Genomic DNA, 16,516 nt, shown 5'->3' with positions numbered 1-16,516 from the left:
ACTCATTAACTACAAAGCTATAAAGTCACAATTCAAAGACATAGTATTAACACCAAAAAGAAAAGTCTGAACTTTCAGTTCTCTTCAAAGTAAGCCGATGTACTAGGGCAAGGAACAACCAATTTTATGAAGTGAAAAAGATAAAGCATTTACAGTTATGAGGCAGGAGATAGTCAGGAAGGAAACTCCAGAGGCCCCTCAGGGCTGAGGTAAAAAACATATGTACATGACAAAGACCCCCTAAGACTGGCTGTTCCTGTTTTCTGGGATAACTCTGAATCATGGAATGGGCCTGCGCACTATCTCTGATTCATTATAATATCATTATAATGAAATAACATTGTGGGACTCCCTTCTCCAGTAGCCAATCAAGAAAATGATGGGAAGCCACACATGCGTAGTAGCTTTGAAATCCAACTCCTTGTACCTGCGCAGGAAAAACCCGCCAAAGACTAGCCAGGGAGCTTCTGCCCTATAAGAATAGAATCCCCCCAGCCCACGTGTTCCTTCTCTGCTCAGAGTTGGCCCACTCCCATGTCCTGTGGAGTGTACTATTGCTTAATAAATCTTCTCTCTTTCTTGATGCTATAAACTTTGTGTGTTCGGTTCAATTCTTTGTCCTTGATCACTAAGAACCTGGTTACCTGTGCACACGTGTGACAGTTATAATTCATTCTAAAGTAGAATAAGAAGAAAAAAAATATGTTCAATGGTGCTTCAGATCTCATTCTGACAACTTCTCCATGTAAATAGTACACACTATTCTACAATACCCTTGGAATTCGCTTTCACTCTTTCTTTTGGGAGGGTGAGAGAGTTTATGTTCCCTTTAAAAAAATGCCCCCCTCTTTTTTTTTTTTTTTTTTTTGCTTTTCCAATTGTTGCAAAAAAAAAAAAAAAATCCAGGTTGGACAACCAGGTTCAAGAGGAAGAAAATTTGTCTTTCCCTTTTATCTCAAACATCGGCTATATTTGCAATACTCTAAGAAAAGTATATTTTATAGAACTTAACACACATACACACACACAGAAAAAAACATTTCTTAAGTCTCAAAATTTCCTTATATGTCCTAGTAAAAAGTTTTTATTTTTCAATAGGTTTCTTGTTGCACCACGATTCAGCCTTAAGATTATAATGAAAATAGGTTTATTAGCATAATACTTTCACCCATTACTGCATTTAAAAGGGGATGGTAAGGCACTGGATTTCATTTTAGTTTTACTTCAAATTCTTGTGTTTATATGATGCTATATAAATTTAGACAATTCAACTGAACATACACATGCTTAAAATAAGCTGTATAATAAAATCAGATGTAAAGCAAGGTGCAGAAAAGTACACATAGCATGTAATTTTTTGTCTTTGTTAATATTTGCAAAAGGATACATTAGAAGGATCATCAGTTACCCAAAGGGGTAAAAGGTACAAGGACAGGACAGAAGATTGCTCTGACTGTACCATCTTTTAAACATGCAAATACTTCTATATTTAAATTTAATTTAAAAAATAAAACAAATAATCCCTGAAATTGAAAACAAATGCAAAACAAATGAGCTTAAATGTATATTAAATGTATAAATAATCATACAAAGGGAATTATTTGAAGTTAGTGTAGAATATGTTACCCCTTAATGAGAGATAGTTTAAAGAAAATAAGAACTATAATGAAATTTTAAACTACATCTGGTAGCATTGCTGTTGTCATTGTTAATATCAATACAAGATTATTATTCTCAAATTAATGTATGAATATTATAGGATAAAACAAGTAATTATTTTATTGTTAAATTTGGTATTTTAATAGATTTCCATGTAAGAAGTAAGAAAACAGAAACACAAATACAGAATCAAATGTTACTAAAAACTCCATACCATTTACGTACCCCATAATGTTAAATTTGAATTAGTAATAACAATATGAACTCATGGTTTAAATATATACATATTTTCTAATGTGTCCACTGAAAGGAACTAGTACCAATGACAATCCAAGAGCTATGACCCATTTTTTTGGTATCTAAATTCCTTTGTTGCATCATGATTCAGATTTAAGATTACAATGAAAGTAGGTTTATTAGTATAATTTCACCTATTACTGCATCTACCTAAGGGGATCTAAAGATTTAAAGATTTTAGATATAAAATCTCTAAAGAAAAAGAATTTGCAAAAATTATGATTTTCTAATTATATTATATTCTCTACATTTATTAGCACATATTCCCTTACTGACTCAGGCTATTTGGTTATCTTAAAGTACCGTTCCTACTAGAAAGGAAAGGTAATACAAAATCTTCATTTTTTTTCCTTTTCTTTTCAAGAACCAGTTTTCAAAATACAGAGTTGTACTCTGCTTCTACCTGTTCCTGCCCCTGACTCCACGCCTACTTTCTCTTCTTTAAGTATCCTGACAGAATCAGACACTTTTAAATACTCAGTGTGCTTTAACAGGCATTGTTTGGAGGCATTGTTCTTTTGGCTACTTTGGCAGTGAGAATCCTTTAAAGCTGTCTCTTGTGTCCTTTTGACAAGTTAGTCAGTCTTTGAACCAAGTTTCAAAGCTTGGATTATTTCCTGGGACAATACGATGTCCATGATTTATTTTATATATTTTTTCAATCCAGACATGGAATAAGCTATTTCTTTAAAGAGCCCTGGGTCTTTTTATGGGGAAAAGAAAAAGAAAGAGAGCGAAAAAAAAAACATGTGCGCTAGAAACATAGATCAGCTGCTTCTCGCACACCCTTAAAAAGAGACCTGGTCTGCAACCCAGGCATGGGCCCTGACTGGGAATTGAACCAGTGACTTTTGAGTCCACAGGCCAGGGCTCAATCCACTGATCCACACCAGCTGATGTGAGCAAATTTTGCAACTTCTAATGAAATAATTGAGTTAGGAAATAACAATCATTAGTGAGTGCTAAAGTTATTAAGAGAATTGATGAAGAATTGGTTATTTACATGGTGCCAACATTCCTCCAATTAATTAAAATCAGTTAGTAATAAATATACTCCCTATTAACAGTAATCAGTTATGAGACATGGGACCACTAGGTACTCTTGAAGTGATGTAATATAAACTATTACTTATAAAGCAAAAAACATTACTTATGAAATATTCTTGCCCAAAATGTTTAACCTGAATATAATCAAGGCTTGCAAGGTAACTTTAGTAAATACAATAGATAGAGGAACAAGTAAAATTATGCAAAAATAAAAAATTATAAGTCATCAACATTTCTCAGAGAGGAAAAAAAACTAAGGTATTCTATTATAAAAAGACTTGTGACATGTAACATTCAAATACAATGTAGGTTTCCTGACTGGATCCTGGGGCAACTGAAGAAATCTGAATATAGTCTGGACATTAGATAATATAAGGGATTGTTATCAATTTTATTATGTATAATAAAGTTATAGTGGTTATGTAAAAAAAGGTGGGGTTTACTTTAGAGATATACACTAAAATATTTAGAAAAGAAATGTCTGCAATTCAAATATTCTTAAAAAAACAGATACATTGTGGCAGAATGGTAATAAATATTAGCTATTCATCCAGGTGATAGGTGTCCATTATACTACATTTTCTTTCTCATGTCAGAAAATTTTCAGAGACAAAGAAAAATCAGATATACCTTAAATCGTTGTAAACGTCCAATTTTTTCACCAACTTCAGCTTCCATTGATATCAATTCATTCTTCTGTTTCTCATTTTCTTTTCTAAGTTGGCGCTCCATTTCTACTAAAGTAGTGTATTGTCTTACGAGTGATTTTTCATTCACTTGCAAGACGGTGATTTTTCTACTATTTTCTGAAAGTGTTTTTTTCATTTCATCTGAATCCATCTGAAGAGTACTGAGCAAATTCTGCACAAAGTCACATTTATATTACTTGTTGAATCTAACTATCTTAGTTTGTATAATACTGTATATTGATTTTAAAAGGGTTTACCTACATTATATTCTTTTACTTTTATAGTATCTTGTTGAATTTGACTTTCAAGTTTTTTCTTTTCCTCTTTCATTGTTTCAGATTCTGTTTTCCAGGTCTCCTTTTCACTAGAAAAAATTAAAATGATGACATGGTAAACCTATTAAAATATTTAACTGCAGGAAGAGATAATAATAATATTTGATTATGGAAATTTAAAGGTTGAATAAAACAAGAGACATCATAGCTACACAGTACCTAATAGCATAAGAATGTCAAAATTCTATTCAAAAGGGATTTAGCCTGGAAGTTATATTTTTTACTTAACAAATGCAGGGTAAAACATTTATTTTATCAATCATTTTAAGTATTCCATGAATCATCACTCTACAGTTGTTTCAATATAACAATTACTGCTGAATCTTACAAACATTTTAATAAAAATGAAAACTGTTAGGAAAATAATCAATACCCCAAACTAATTCTGGACATCAAGTCTCAACTTTCTGGCCCTACTCTTAAATTTGATTGCTAAATAGTTGCAATGTTCAGAATACAAACAAATTCAGAAATCATTAGACTTAAAGATATGGCATTACACTGCTGCCTAACCAAGAGATATTCCACAGTCATCTGCAATCAGCTTGGCATAAATTAATTATGCTGTCATTTTCTCTGCCACTGAATGTGTAAGACTTGGATAACTCATTAGCCCAATTCTGGTAGTAAGGTCTAAATCAGTCTGCCAACAGCCTCTGGAAAAAAAATTTTTATCCAAATATAAAAAGTTGTGTGGAAAAAAATGCCCCTCTTCTTCAATGTGCAAAATGGTACCATCTTTCTTGAACTCTTACACCTATTTTATAACCACAGTAGGAGATAATATGACCTACCCACAGGTCATATTAGAACAAATAATCACCCTTTGTTAGATCAGATAATCCCCCTTATGTTTAATCACCCTTAGTGTTTAAATCACCATTCATCAGGTATTCTAATCATTACTAAAAAAATTATTCTATTGAGATACATGGGATGGCAGAGATAAGGATAAACACATGAGTTCCAATGACAATTTGAATAATTATGATGGTGATGATGAATAAAGATTTATGAAGTGCTCATATCTGAGCATTTTCATATAGCTCAGTTGTTTCCCATCTCTCCTATGAAAAAGGTATTATTACCACAGAATTTTATAGATACTAAAAGAGACAGAGAAAGTGGAGAGGAAGGGGCAGGAGGGGATGTTTAAACAAAATATCTAAACATTTTTATGTTATGTTCATCATTAACAAGAATATGCTGCAACTATATTTATAAAGTTTTGCCAGCACTTATACCTTAGATATTCTTTATATAATAAGCTTTGTTGATGACGAATTACTGCAAATTTTCTGTTATAGTCTTCAAGAGAACCTTCTAAATCCTTTAACTTATTTTCTTTATATTCTAGTTCCTAAAAAATTGGGTTTAGAAATGAAAAAAGCAACAGAGTACATTTTAAATTTTAAGGTAGAAATTCATATTCTGACAAGATTATAGCAAAATATATAGCTGCCATGAGTCACCATAGCAGCAAAGATCTTAGTTTAAAGGCATATGGAATGAGGTAATATGTATAAAAGAGAAGTAAACAGGTAAAATTAATTTTATCATATAAGATAGTTATAGTAACCAGCTAAATTATTAGATACAGTAGTTGCAAACTTACCTCTAGTCATTCAGCCCCACATAACCTTTCAAGAATATATACAATACATGCCCCCACTTGAATTATCCTTTCCAATTAATTCTTTTCAAAGATAACGAAACTGAGACTTAGAAAGATTAAATAACTTACTCAACATTCATTAGCACTACCCTTGGCAACCATCTTGGCAACCATTTCCTAAGCACATATGCCTAGGCTGGTGCCAGGTACTTTAAATCGGTGCAGATGCAACACTGGCGGTCAGGTCTGTCTGCCTCCAAAGACCTTGTGACTTCCCTCACTCTATGCTGCCTTAAGGATTGAGAGTCCAAGTACTTGTTTTACCATTTTGAACAGGTTTTCAGATTCCCAATCAGAGCTCTCTCTCTATTCTACCACAGTGCTTCTCATGTTTTTTTTTTTAATAAAGGTAAGACCATGAGTCTACTCTGAAGCAACATAATACTATAATGTCATTACTTGTTGATAGTGTCCCTATATTGTAAAAGAATAAGAGAAACTATAAAGAGTGCTAAAATTATGTATTTAAAAGCAATGCATAACACTAATTATGAAGTGATATTCTAATAACTAGTTGATGTTTTACCTCTTTGATGCAGACAACATACAAAATCCAATATTCAAAAAATGATTAATGTAATTCCAAATATAAAAACAAGAATTTATAGTCTTAAGTATATTCGGAAACAGATTAGGAAAGGGAAACAAGTGCTCATAATCAAAATCGTATTTTCATTTATTCTGAACCTATTTTTGTAATTATACTGTAAGATATGTAATGTTATGGGCTTCGCACTTCAAATGAAATAATGAAAACCATCTTTCATTAGGCCATTCAGAATGACCATGACATAAACAGCAAAACTAAGAAACAAACACAGGGCAAACATTCTAATTTGCTGATAGATTAACCAACATTTTAGAAGATAAAGTTAAAAAGGGAACAATTTTAATCATTACACTAAAAAGCAGTGTCAGACTTCGTTCACTTGAATTGCTTTTCTAACCATCAATAAATAAAAGTGCTTACTTCATTCCTACCTTATAGTAGCTGCATATTATTCTACCTGTTAATCGTATATTTCATATAAATAATACCTATGCAAACAAGAGTGTCAGCATGCTTCTCATGCAGATAAATGGAATAAACTAACTTTATTCATAATATTCCATCTAATATGAAAATCCATTAACATATACCTATTAATACGCTAAGAACTCAAAAAACAGATTAAGACTAAATTTAAGAACATACTACCTAGTGTTTTGGTTTTTCACATGTAAAATTTCAGTACCTGTAAAATATGTATTAAATATTCATTCAGAGAATTAATAATATTGGCACTAGATGGTGCCATCCCATCAGGCAAGTCTATCCCTTTAAAAACAACATTTGATCCTTCTGATTGCCGTAAAAGGCTGATTTCATTTTCAAGATGATCTATCTGAAAAACAAACAGTTCAGGAATGAGAATCACATCTCTTACATTCAAAAAAAGACAGATTTAAAGCACTAACTTATATTCCACTGGGTATTTTTATTGTTTTATGTTTTTATTTATTTATTTTTTGAAAAAGGGGAAAGAAGGGAGAAAGAGAGAGAAAAACATAGATGTGAGAGAGAAACATCAATCAGTTGCCTCTCATACGTGCCCTGACCAGGGATCGAACCTGCAACCCCGGCATGTACCCTAACCAGGAACTGAACCAGAGACCTTTTGCTTTGTGGAAAAATGCCCAAACAACTGAGCCACATCAATCAGGGCACCTACTTAGTATTTTTAAAAAGTAGATATATGAGCATCCTGTCAGGAATTAATTAAACCATAATTTAATTTCTACTTTGAAATTTATTTATTTTTAGAGAGGGGACGGGAGAAAGACAAAGAAACATCAACGTGTGGTTGCCTTTTGTACACCCCCAAATGGAGTCCTGACTGCAACCCAGTCAGGTTCCCTGGCTGGGAATCCAAACGGTGACCTTTTGGTTTGTAGGCTGGCACTCTATCCACTGAGTCACATCAGCCAGGGCTATTTTTCAACTTACTTTATGTTTAAGAAAAATTCAAACAGGTGTTTTTTAAACTTTGAAAGAATTAATTTAGGGAACACTCACATGAAGTAATCATTAAAAAAAGAAGGTTTCATAGCATATCTATGTCCCATGCTTAGCATTTTCTTTTATTTGATAAAATTCTCACCTTTAGATTTGCTTTTGCCAGCTGCTGAGAATAGCTGATAACCTCATTCCGAGTTTCCCTGAGCTCCTGCCTTAATTCTTCATTCCTTCCAGTAAGTTGATCAACTTGAGCTTTCAAATGGAGATTGGCATCAAAGATTCCTTCTGCATTCTTTGATTCTATAGCCTAACAGATTTAGATATATTGAAAAAATGTGAAGAAAAAACACTAAAATCATAGTTAAAAAATTTATTTAAGTAAAATTCACCTTTAAGCATTTTACTATTTCCATTTAATAACAAAATATGCCAAACATATTCCTTATTAATTTAAATTTATAAAGCTATTAACTTACATTAGTATTACAAGCATAGTAACTACTTCATTATAACAATTAACAAACATCTAGCTAAATTTTGTAGACTGGTAGACTAGTAGACTAGTAAAACAATCAGACAGAAATAAGATGACTAGGGTTCAAATCTTAACCAATCTCTTGCTAGCTGGGCAAGTGACTCAAATTCTTTATACTTTAGTTTCCTTACCTCTAAAGAAGAGGAAATAATATTACCTCTGTCAACTTTACAAGTATTTATCTAATCAAAATTAGATATATATGAAAATTCTTTGAAGCTATGTAGCACTTGAATTTAAAGCATGAGCAAGGGAATGAAACAGCTATTACATTAAATTAAGTAAATTTCTCATTGCTTCCTCTCCACATTTAAGTATGCATGGTATCAAATGCAAAGTATGATAACATGGTATCATCTAAGAGTGCTGGATAAGCAAAAATAATGTCAAATATTAAAATATCAAGTGGCTTCACTGGTCCTAATTCTCCAATAATCATATACCCACATACACATCTACATAATACATACATATATATATACTTGAACTTTAAAAGGGCTATACGGAATAACCTGTTAATGCAAAGTAAAATTTCAGAAATGAAGGTAGAAGGCAGTGTGGTAAGGTGAGTAAAACCGAATGTAATCTCACACTCAGGAAGGTGATCAGGGATTTAGCTCTGGGAAGCAGATTTATAAAAGTAAGCCTGTATCCTAAGGAGATCGAGCAGGCCATGTGCAGTAATAAGTCAAACTAGCTCAAAAAGGACACCAGGAAACCAGAAGTGGGTAGAAGGGGATATTCTGATGGGTAACAAAGGAGTCTGGTTAGTTGTCTTGCTAAGAAATAGAACCATGTTGTCTACATGGTCCTAAGACTCTCACCCTCCCACATTTAAGAAGTGAATACAAAAACAACTACTTATAAATTCTAGAAAATAAACAAAAATAAGCAGATTTGGGGGAGGAACTTGAACTTTAAAAACAGGACTAGCCAGGAGTGATTTGCCATTTTTAAAGCTTTACTCTGAGGACAGCCTGCAATTTCAGTGACCTGTCAACTTTCTGTCCTAGAAAACCAGAGGACAGGGCCAGCCCTAAGTAGCAGGAAAGTGAGAAGGGAATCCCAGATATAAAAAAGCTAGCAAAAGGGATTTCCAAACTCTGTATAAAACCTCTGCCAGGTTTGAAGCTCATCATTGAAGCAAAAGAAGGGAAATAAATGACAGAGGAAAATATCAGTAAACTTAAAGAAAAATCAGCAACAATTATACAACTGGGAGAAGAAAAGATAAAAAATTAGGGAAAAAAATGAACAGAGCTTCAGGGACCTGTGGAAAATATCAAAAGAACTAAAATGTTTGTTTCACTGGAGTTCCAGAGGATATGGGACAGAAAAAACAATTTAAAAAATTACAGCCCTGGCTGGCATAGCTCAGTGGATTGAGCTTGGGCTGCGAACCAAAGTGTCACAGATTCGATTCACAGTCAGGGTACATGCCTGGGTTGCAGGCCATGACTCCCAGCAACCGTACATTGATGTTTCTCTGTCTCTCTCTCTTTTTCCCTCCCTTCCCTCTCTAAAAATAAATAAACAAAAATCTTTCAAAAAAAATTACTGGTGGAAAATTTCCCAACTGTGGTGACTCAAGAGGCCTAGCAAACCCCAAACAGGATACATACACATGTACACAAATGTGTACTGCATGCACACATGCACATCACAGTCAAACTGGTAAAAACCACATGTAAAGAGAAAGTTTTGAAAGCAGGCTGAGAAAAAATACACATTACATACAGGGAAGAATGACTCAAATGATGGCAAACGTCTCATCAGTAACTAAGGAGACCAGTAGATAGTGAACAACATTACTAAAGTGATGAAACAACAAATGAAACGATTAATACAAAAAAAAACCTTACATTGACTAGTCTTTCAAGGCTAGGAATAATTAGAGACGTTTCTCCTCCTTTATCATCAGGCTCTTTCTGCATTTCCTGAATAGCTTGCAGTATTTCTTTCATACCTTCTTCAAGTTGTTTGTTTTCTTCAACTAATTCTTTTACTAAAATGACATATTTTCCTCATTGAATGAACAAATCTTTTTCATAATTTACACTATTTTATATAGATGACAAATAATACACATATAGTAAAAATAGTCCATTTATAAAATGCAAATGCAAATAAATATATTTAAAAAGTTCAACAATAAATGCCAAGTGTGAATAGTTGAGCTGAAAATACACCTATTGAAATCATATGCATGTACATATACCTCATAGCTCAAAGAAATAAATCGTAAACACACTTTGCCTTCACTGTATGTTACATTTTTCAAAAACTGTTTACTTTCACTAGAGAACAAAAGAAAATAAATTTATTTATCATCACAAAAATATTCACACTAAGAACATTCTCAGAATCTAGATATAACAAGACAAACCAAATGGATGAAAGAGACTAACATCTATATTTTATGGAGGAAAATAAGGCTAAAATAGATTAGAAAACAGAATATATTAAAATAGATTAGAAAATAAGAGTGTATTTCAGACCTATGATTTTCAGTATAGGATAAATAAGTATGGAAAAATAAGAGATAATCGTAACTTACGTTTTTTCTGAAATTTGGCTATTATTGTTTTACTTTTTTCTAAATCTCTTTCTTTTTCAATTAGTTCTCTTGAAAGAAATTCACTCTGAACAAAACATAAGGAAAATAAATTTTTTTTACAAAATATCACAATAGTTTAATTTTGAAATTTCAAGCAAGTTTGATCAACTGAGATTTAACACACCAAATACAAGCTATAGATGTAACAGCAGTCATAAAAATAAAAACAAAATCTCAAAAGTAAAACAGATGGCGATCCTTCTCTATTTTCTCCCTCCTTCACACCCATGGCAAAAAGCAAACAGATATAATGTAGGTTTTTTTCTTTAGTGTCACAAACATCTCTTTTACTGTTCATACATATCTATTCTGCCTGCCTTCTATAATATTCAAGTTCTATTTCTGCATTTCTTCTTTGTACTTCCTTGGTCAATAAATCCTATGCTATGACTTCATGCTAAAGAAATACTTAATAAATTAGGTAAGTGAATAAGTTCATATCAAATTAACTACATTTTTTAAATTTTTAAAAAATAGAATGAGCATAAATTAATGTCAATGTGCAAACATTAAAAAATCTTATTCTATCCCTGACAGATGTGACTCGGTTGGGTATTGTCCTACAGAGCAAAATGTTGCTGGTTCAATTCCTGGTCAGGGCACATGCCTGGGTTGTGGCCAGTCCCTAGTCAGGGAACATGTGAGAGGCAAACCAATAGATGTTTCTCTCATATGCTGATGTTTCTCTCCTTCTCCTTCTCTTTCTCCCCCCCCCCCCCCCTCTCTCTTTAAAAATAAATAAATAAATAAATAATCCTTAAAAATTCTTATTATAATTACTTATAGAACTTTGTTAGAAACGTACTTAAAAAAGAAAAGCAATCCCAGGAATGTAATTTGGTGGAAAGCTCACCTGAGATCTAAGAAATACTAGTTCTCTCCACATATGTTCTGTAACATTTTCAAGTGGATCTATCTGAGAAAATTTTGATTGTGCAGTAATAGATACAGGTTCTGGAACATTAACTTCAAGTCTACTTTTCAAAATCTCTGCCTGTAAGGGTACTTCACTTTTTCTTATATCTTCTTTCAAACTGCTATCAGCATATTTTACTTGGGTATGAACCTGTTCATCTTCTGATGTTACTACTTGTGATTTATCCATGTCACCTTTATCATCATGAATTTGTGGACAAAATTTGTGGACAGATTTCTGTCTAAGTGATAACTTCTTCATTAAGTCTGACGCTGTTGATAAAGCTCGTAAAGATGAAGTACTTTTTAGTGTAAAACTTGTCTTCTCAGGTGCGTGATGGTTTCTTAACACTTTCTTCATAGAGTCATCAGACAGAGAGTATAGGAGTTCATTTACTTCTTCATGACTCTCGCTACTAAAGGTATTGACTAACGATTCTAGATTTCCTAAAGATTGTAGACATGGTGCTTTAAAAATCTCCCTTATTGTAATAGCTTCTGGAAGTGTATTATCTTTCACTTGTGTAGATGAAGAATGTCCAGTTAAAGAGACAAAAGGTTCCACTTCACTTGCTACACTATGATGAACTTCAGGTAGCATTCTTGGTAACGATCCTACTGTCATATCCTCTTCTGACTCTTTCTGATATGCTTTTGGGATACTGAGTGATGCTCTCCTATGCAGCAGCTCTATTTTATCTGAACTCCTAATCTGTATGCAGGGTAAATGATATCTCATTAATCAATCTTTGAACCAACAAACTGTTTAAATAAAAAAACATTTTTCTTTTATTTAACTTTTTAAAAATGCCCAAAATGAGATAGTGGGACAAAAATAAAAGAACTGACATTTTTCTTTATTCTTTTTGCCATAGCAAATACTGTTTACCTTTGAATGTGCTGCACTGATATTTTCAAGGCATGTGATATCAAATTTTCTTTCTCCCATTCTACTTGCTTGAGAAAAGTTTTCTGTTAGGTTCAGGTCCTCAACTGTTAGTCCTACATATAAAAGAGATAACAAATCAGACATAAAAATAACTCTTCTATTATTTGAACACTTTCATTCTTAAAAAGTAGAATCAAGTTTTAACTCAAAAAAAGGTAGAATGATTATTTCCAAAATCCTGGATCCCCATGTAGCCTATACAACCTTCTGACTTAACTTACTTTTAATAAAGTATTAATATGAGAAACTAATATACTTTATTTTCTCTATCATTCCTTATCCCTTATATATATATATAAAAGTATTAATAAGTACTAAAATAGTTAAAGACACATATAAAGAAACTATACAAGAAACATGAATGAGAAAACTAGTTAATATACTAATAAATTATGAAGTTTTGTCCTTCTAGAAATTTTTTTGATGTATAGTAGAAACCAAAATGCTAAAAAAATAAATAAATAAATGAAGACTCTGTTGTTCATAGTTACTTATGGACTTAGACCAAGTTAAAAGTAAATTTCTTCTCTATGGTCTTCAATAGCTATAAAAAACTTAACCAACTGTTCTCTTTGTATCATGTAAGCTAAACAAAGAAAAAATGTTAATTTTTATTCTACAAAACATTATGTAGTAAAGAATAATATACAAAGAAAAGTTTTCAATGCAAAACTCTCTTAAAGGAAAGATAAGTATTATCAGTAACATATATTAACAAAAATTGCTAAGTTTTATCATTACTAATCATAACTTATTTGGATTGTCTACAAATTAATGGAGACTTTACTATAAATTTTCAAAAGTCCATGATTTTGAAAGGTTTCTGTTCACTTGTTTTTTTATATTTTTATCAGTTTCAGATTTAGGACTGGACCCAATAACACTCACTTACATAATCGTCATTAGACCATTATTTTCACTTATTAAACTTTTAGCAGAACCATGTAACTAGAGATAATGTTATGCAGAAAATTTCAGATCCAGACAGTTCATTTTCTAATGACTCTTTAAAGGTTTGGAATAACTAAGTATACCTGAAGTTGCAGTTGTTTTTCCTTTTTCTTGAGCCATTTGGCGAATTTTTTTTTTCAGATCAAGTCGTTCTTCCTCTAAACTTTCAATCTACAAAGTATAAACTATTAGTATTTTTCTTTAGTTCAACCAGAAAAATAACCAACTGACTAGTAAACTTGCCTCTTTCAAAAGAATCTGGTTTTCAGCTCTGTACTGTTGCTGTTTTAAATTTTTTCTATTTCTAAATTCAGTTAAATCAATCATTGTCTTCGGTTCAAGGCCTAAAGTAGAAAGTAATATGATTAAAACCTTATCAACATCAAATGAACTACAAAAACTTCATATAGCAACTAGTTATCATCAAGCAGCTGGTTATAATTAAATCAGCATCACTACAGAACAGGGCACATTTTGTGCAAGAATATTCCTGATGCTTGAGCTGTAACCATAATGGAAATCCTAACAGTTTGAACTGTAACTCTCCAAGTTCAAATTGTATCACAGTTATTAATGGAAGTCCTGAAAATAACTATTTAGGGTCAGTCTTTTCCATGTCTGGCACTAGACATATAGAGGCACTATAAATGTAGCAATTAAGGACAGAAGCTTTGGAAAACCGACTTGGATTCAATTCCCACTATTAACTAAGTCATAGGGAAAATATTGTGTGTACATATTTTATTTGGCTTGTTGTCAGGGATATAATGAAACCAACCCAAATAAAATACTTAGTACAGTGCCTGGCACATAGTAGTCATTATTTAATATTAATATCAAGAATATTGGATGCTCTGCCTATGGAATAGCCACTGTCTGTCTCAATGCTTCACTAATAAACTCTTTTCACTTGCAACTGTAAAAAGTAAATAAATAAAATATTAGCATTACTAGTGTGCCTGTCTCCTAACTTCTTATTATAATATTTAAGCAGCTATGCTCTGAAAACCAGGTATCAAAATTGTCCTATGTAATTATAACCAAATTTTGCAGCCTTTACAACCCAGGAAATCTGGTGTTTTGACAGCCATCTAGAAGGCTCAGTTATCTTTAGGGACTTCTAGACTGAAGTGGGCTGTAATCTGGTAGGTGAAGTTATCCAATAGTTTAACTTGAGGTCCTGGCATGACTCTAGGTCCTAGTTAGACACTTGCTTACAAATAAATAATCTGTATAACATATTTATTTTCCTTCCTCTAGAGAATAGTTTTTACAGATGATCATGTTAATTCTAAGAAAGCATTAATTGGTATTTACGAAGTAAAATAAAATCATTATTTAGCCTGGCTGGCGTAGCTCAGTGGATTGAGCGCGGGCTGCGAACCAAGGTGTCGTAGGTTCGATTCCCAGTCAGGGTACATGCCTGGGTTGCAGGCCATGACCCCCAGCAACCGCACATTGATGTTTCTCTCTCTCTGTCTATCTCCCTCCCTTCCCTCTCTAAGAATAAATAAATAAAATCTTTTAAAAAATCATTATTTAGATCTTTATTTTCATTTTAAAGTAGCAGTTTAGATTGAATTGTCATAACATTAAAACCAGTAATATTCACTAATAAACTATTCGTTGAAATCAATATAAAAGCCCCTCAAGCTATACTTACTAATTACTTCTTAAAATCAATAGTAACCTTAAAAGAGCCAAAGAAAAGCATCAGCAGTCTTAATTATAAAAGTGAAGGACTTAAAAACTCTTAAAAAGGTTTAAATAGTATTTCTAAATGTCCTCATGAATTCTTCTCAAACAAGAGCAAAAATGACATGTTGAAATAAGTAAAGGGTTAACTTCTAACATGTGCTATTAACTTAGTAGACTTCCATTTTTTAAACGAGCAATTGTTATTAAGGAGATCCTGACCCACGTAAAGCAGTGCTCCAGGCCTGCCTGCCCACACCTCACCCCCCATCAAATCCCAGTCCTACTTCAACTAGAGTAGCTCCACTTTCATTTGTTTTAAATATTTTTATAGGAGAATTTATTTTTTTAAAAAAGCATTCAACTATTAAATAATAACAAGCTATCAAAAAGAAAAACTGAAAATGACTTAACAATTAGGATTAGGCAAAATACATATCTTAAAGACTACTCACCCACACGCTCTCGAAGTGCTTCATTTTCGTCGAGGAAGTCATTGATCTTCATCTCAAGTTTATTGATTTCCTTTGTCAATACTTCAATCTCTTGATCTCTTATTTTAATTTGGTTTTTACAATTCTTTATTTCAATAACAGCATCTTCTAAACCGTATACTCCCTAAAAATATCCAATGCAATTTAAATATAACATGATTTATTTGAATAAATTATCAAACTCATGAATTTATTTTCTTATTAAGTCTGAGGGTAAGTACACATACACCTAGGGTTTACTAAACTCCGCTTTTTATTGTGCCTTTAAAAAACAAGTCCACTAATAATGACCATGGAAAATGGAAGAGCTGGTATTTTTCTAATACAGCATCCTAAACTCAGAACATTACATGCAAATCACTTTACCAAATATACAAAAGGAACAGTAAGGGTCAATCAGCAATACAATTAGAATATTTCAATCATCAGATGACTAACTTAGTGGTAACCAGATTTAAAAATATAGAAAGTACAAAGTCAGACTGTGCTGGCATGGTAGGCAACAAAGCCGGTCCTGTTAACGACTTTTATCCAACTACCCAGGGGAGTAACGTCCACATGGCGGCAGCTCAATAACACAGGCTGCCAAGAAGCCAATCCTGCTGCTTCATGAAAGCTGATTACCTGGGCAAGTGATTTAAAAACAATTCTCTCTCCTG

General features: G+C 32.5%; 1 protein-coding gene across 4 annotated transcripts in view; it reads right to left on the bottom strand.

Annotated features, from left to right (window-relative positions):
• Positions 1–16,516, bottom strand: part of CEP290 (centrosomal protein 290) — a 104,276-nt gene that overhangs the window by 66,047 nt on the left and 21,713 nt on the right. For all 4 annotated transcript variants that reach the window (XM_036018597.1, XM_036018598.1, XM_036018599.1 and 1 more), the window contains 11 exons: positions 15,819–15,981; positions 13,912–14,012; positions 13,752–13,839; positions 12,658–12,770; positions 10,794–10,878; positions 10,099–10,241; positions 7,844–8,008; positions 6,938–7,087; positions 5,272–5,387; positions 3,954–4,056; positions 3,634–3,864 (listed from right to left, as the gene is read on the bottom strand). In XM_036018597.1, the coding sequence (XP_035874490.1) occupies positions 3,634–3,864; positions 3,954–4,056; positions 5,272–5,387; positions 6,938–7,087; positions 7,844–8,008; positions 10,099–10,241; positions 10,794–10,878; positions 12,658–12,770; positions 13,752–13,839; positions 13,912–14,012; positions 15,819–15,981 (1,458 nt within the window). The remainder of the gene's footprint in view (positions 1–3,633; positions 3,865–3,953; positions 4,057–5,271; positions 5,388–6,937; positions 7,088–7,843; positions 8,009–10,098; positions 10,242–10,793; positions 10,879–12,657; positions 12,771–13,751; positions 13,840–13,911; positions 14,013–15,818; positions 15,982–16,516) is intronic.

The sequence above is a fragment of the Phyllostomus discolor genome, chromosome 2 (assembly GCF_004126475.2).
Source record: "Phyllostomus discolor isolate MPI-MPIP mPhyDis1 chromosome 2, mPhyDis1.pri.v3, whole genome shotgun sequence".
NCBI classification, from domain to species: domain Eukaryota; kingdom Metazoa; phylum Chordata; class Mammalia; order Chiroptera; family Phyllostomidae; genus Phyllostomus; species Phyllostomus discolor.
Note: the sequence above shows the minus strand (reverse complement) of the source record. Positions and strands in the feature narration are given on the sequence as shown.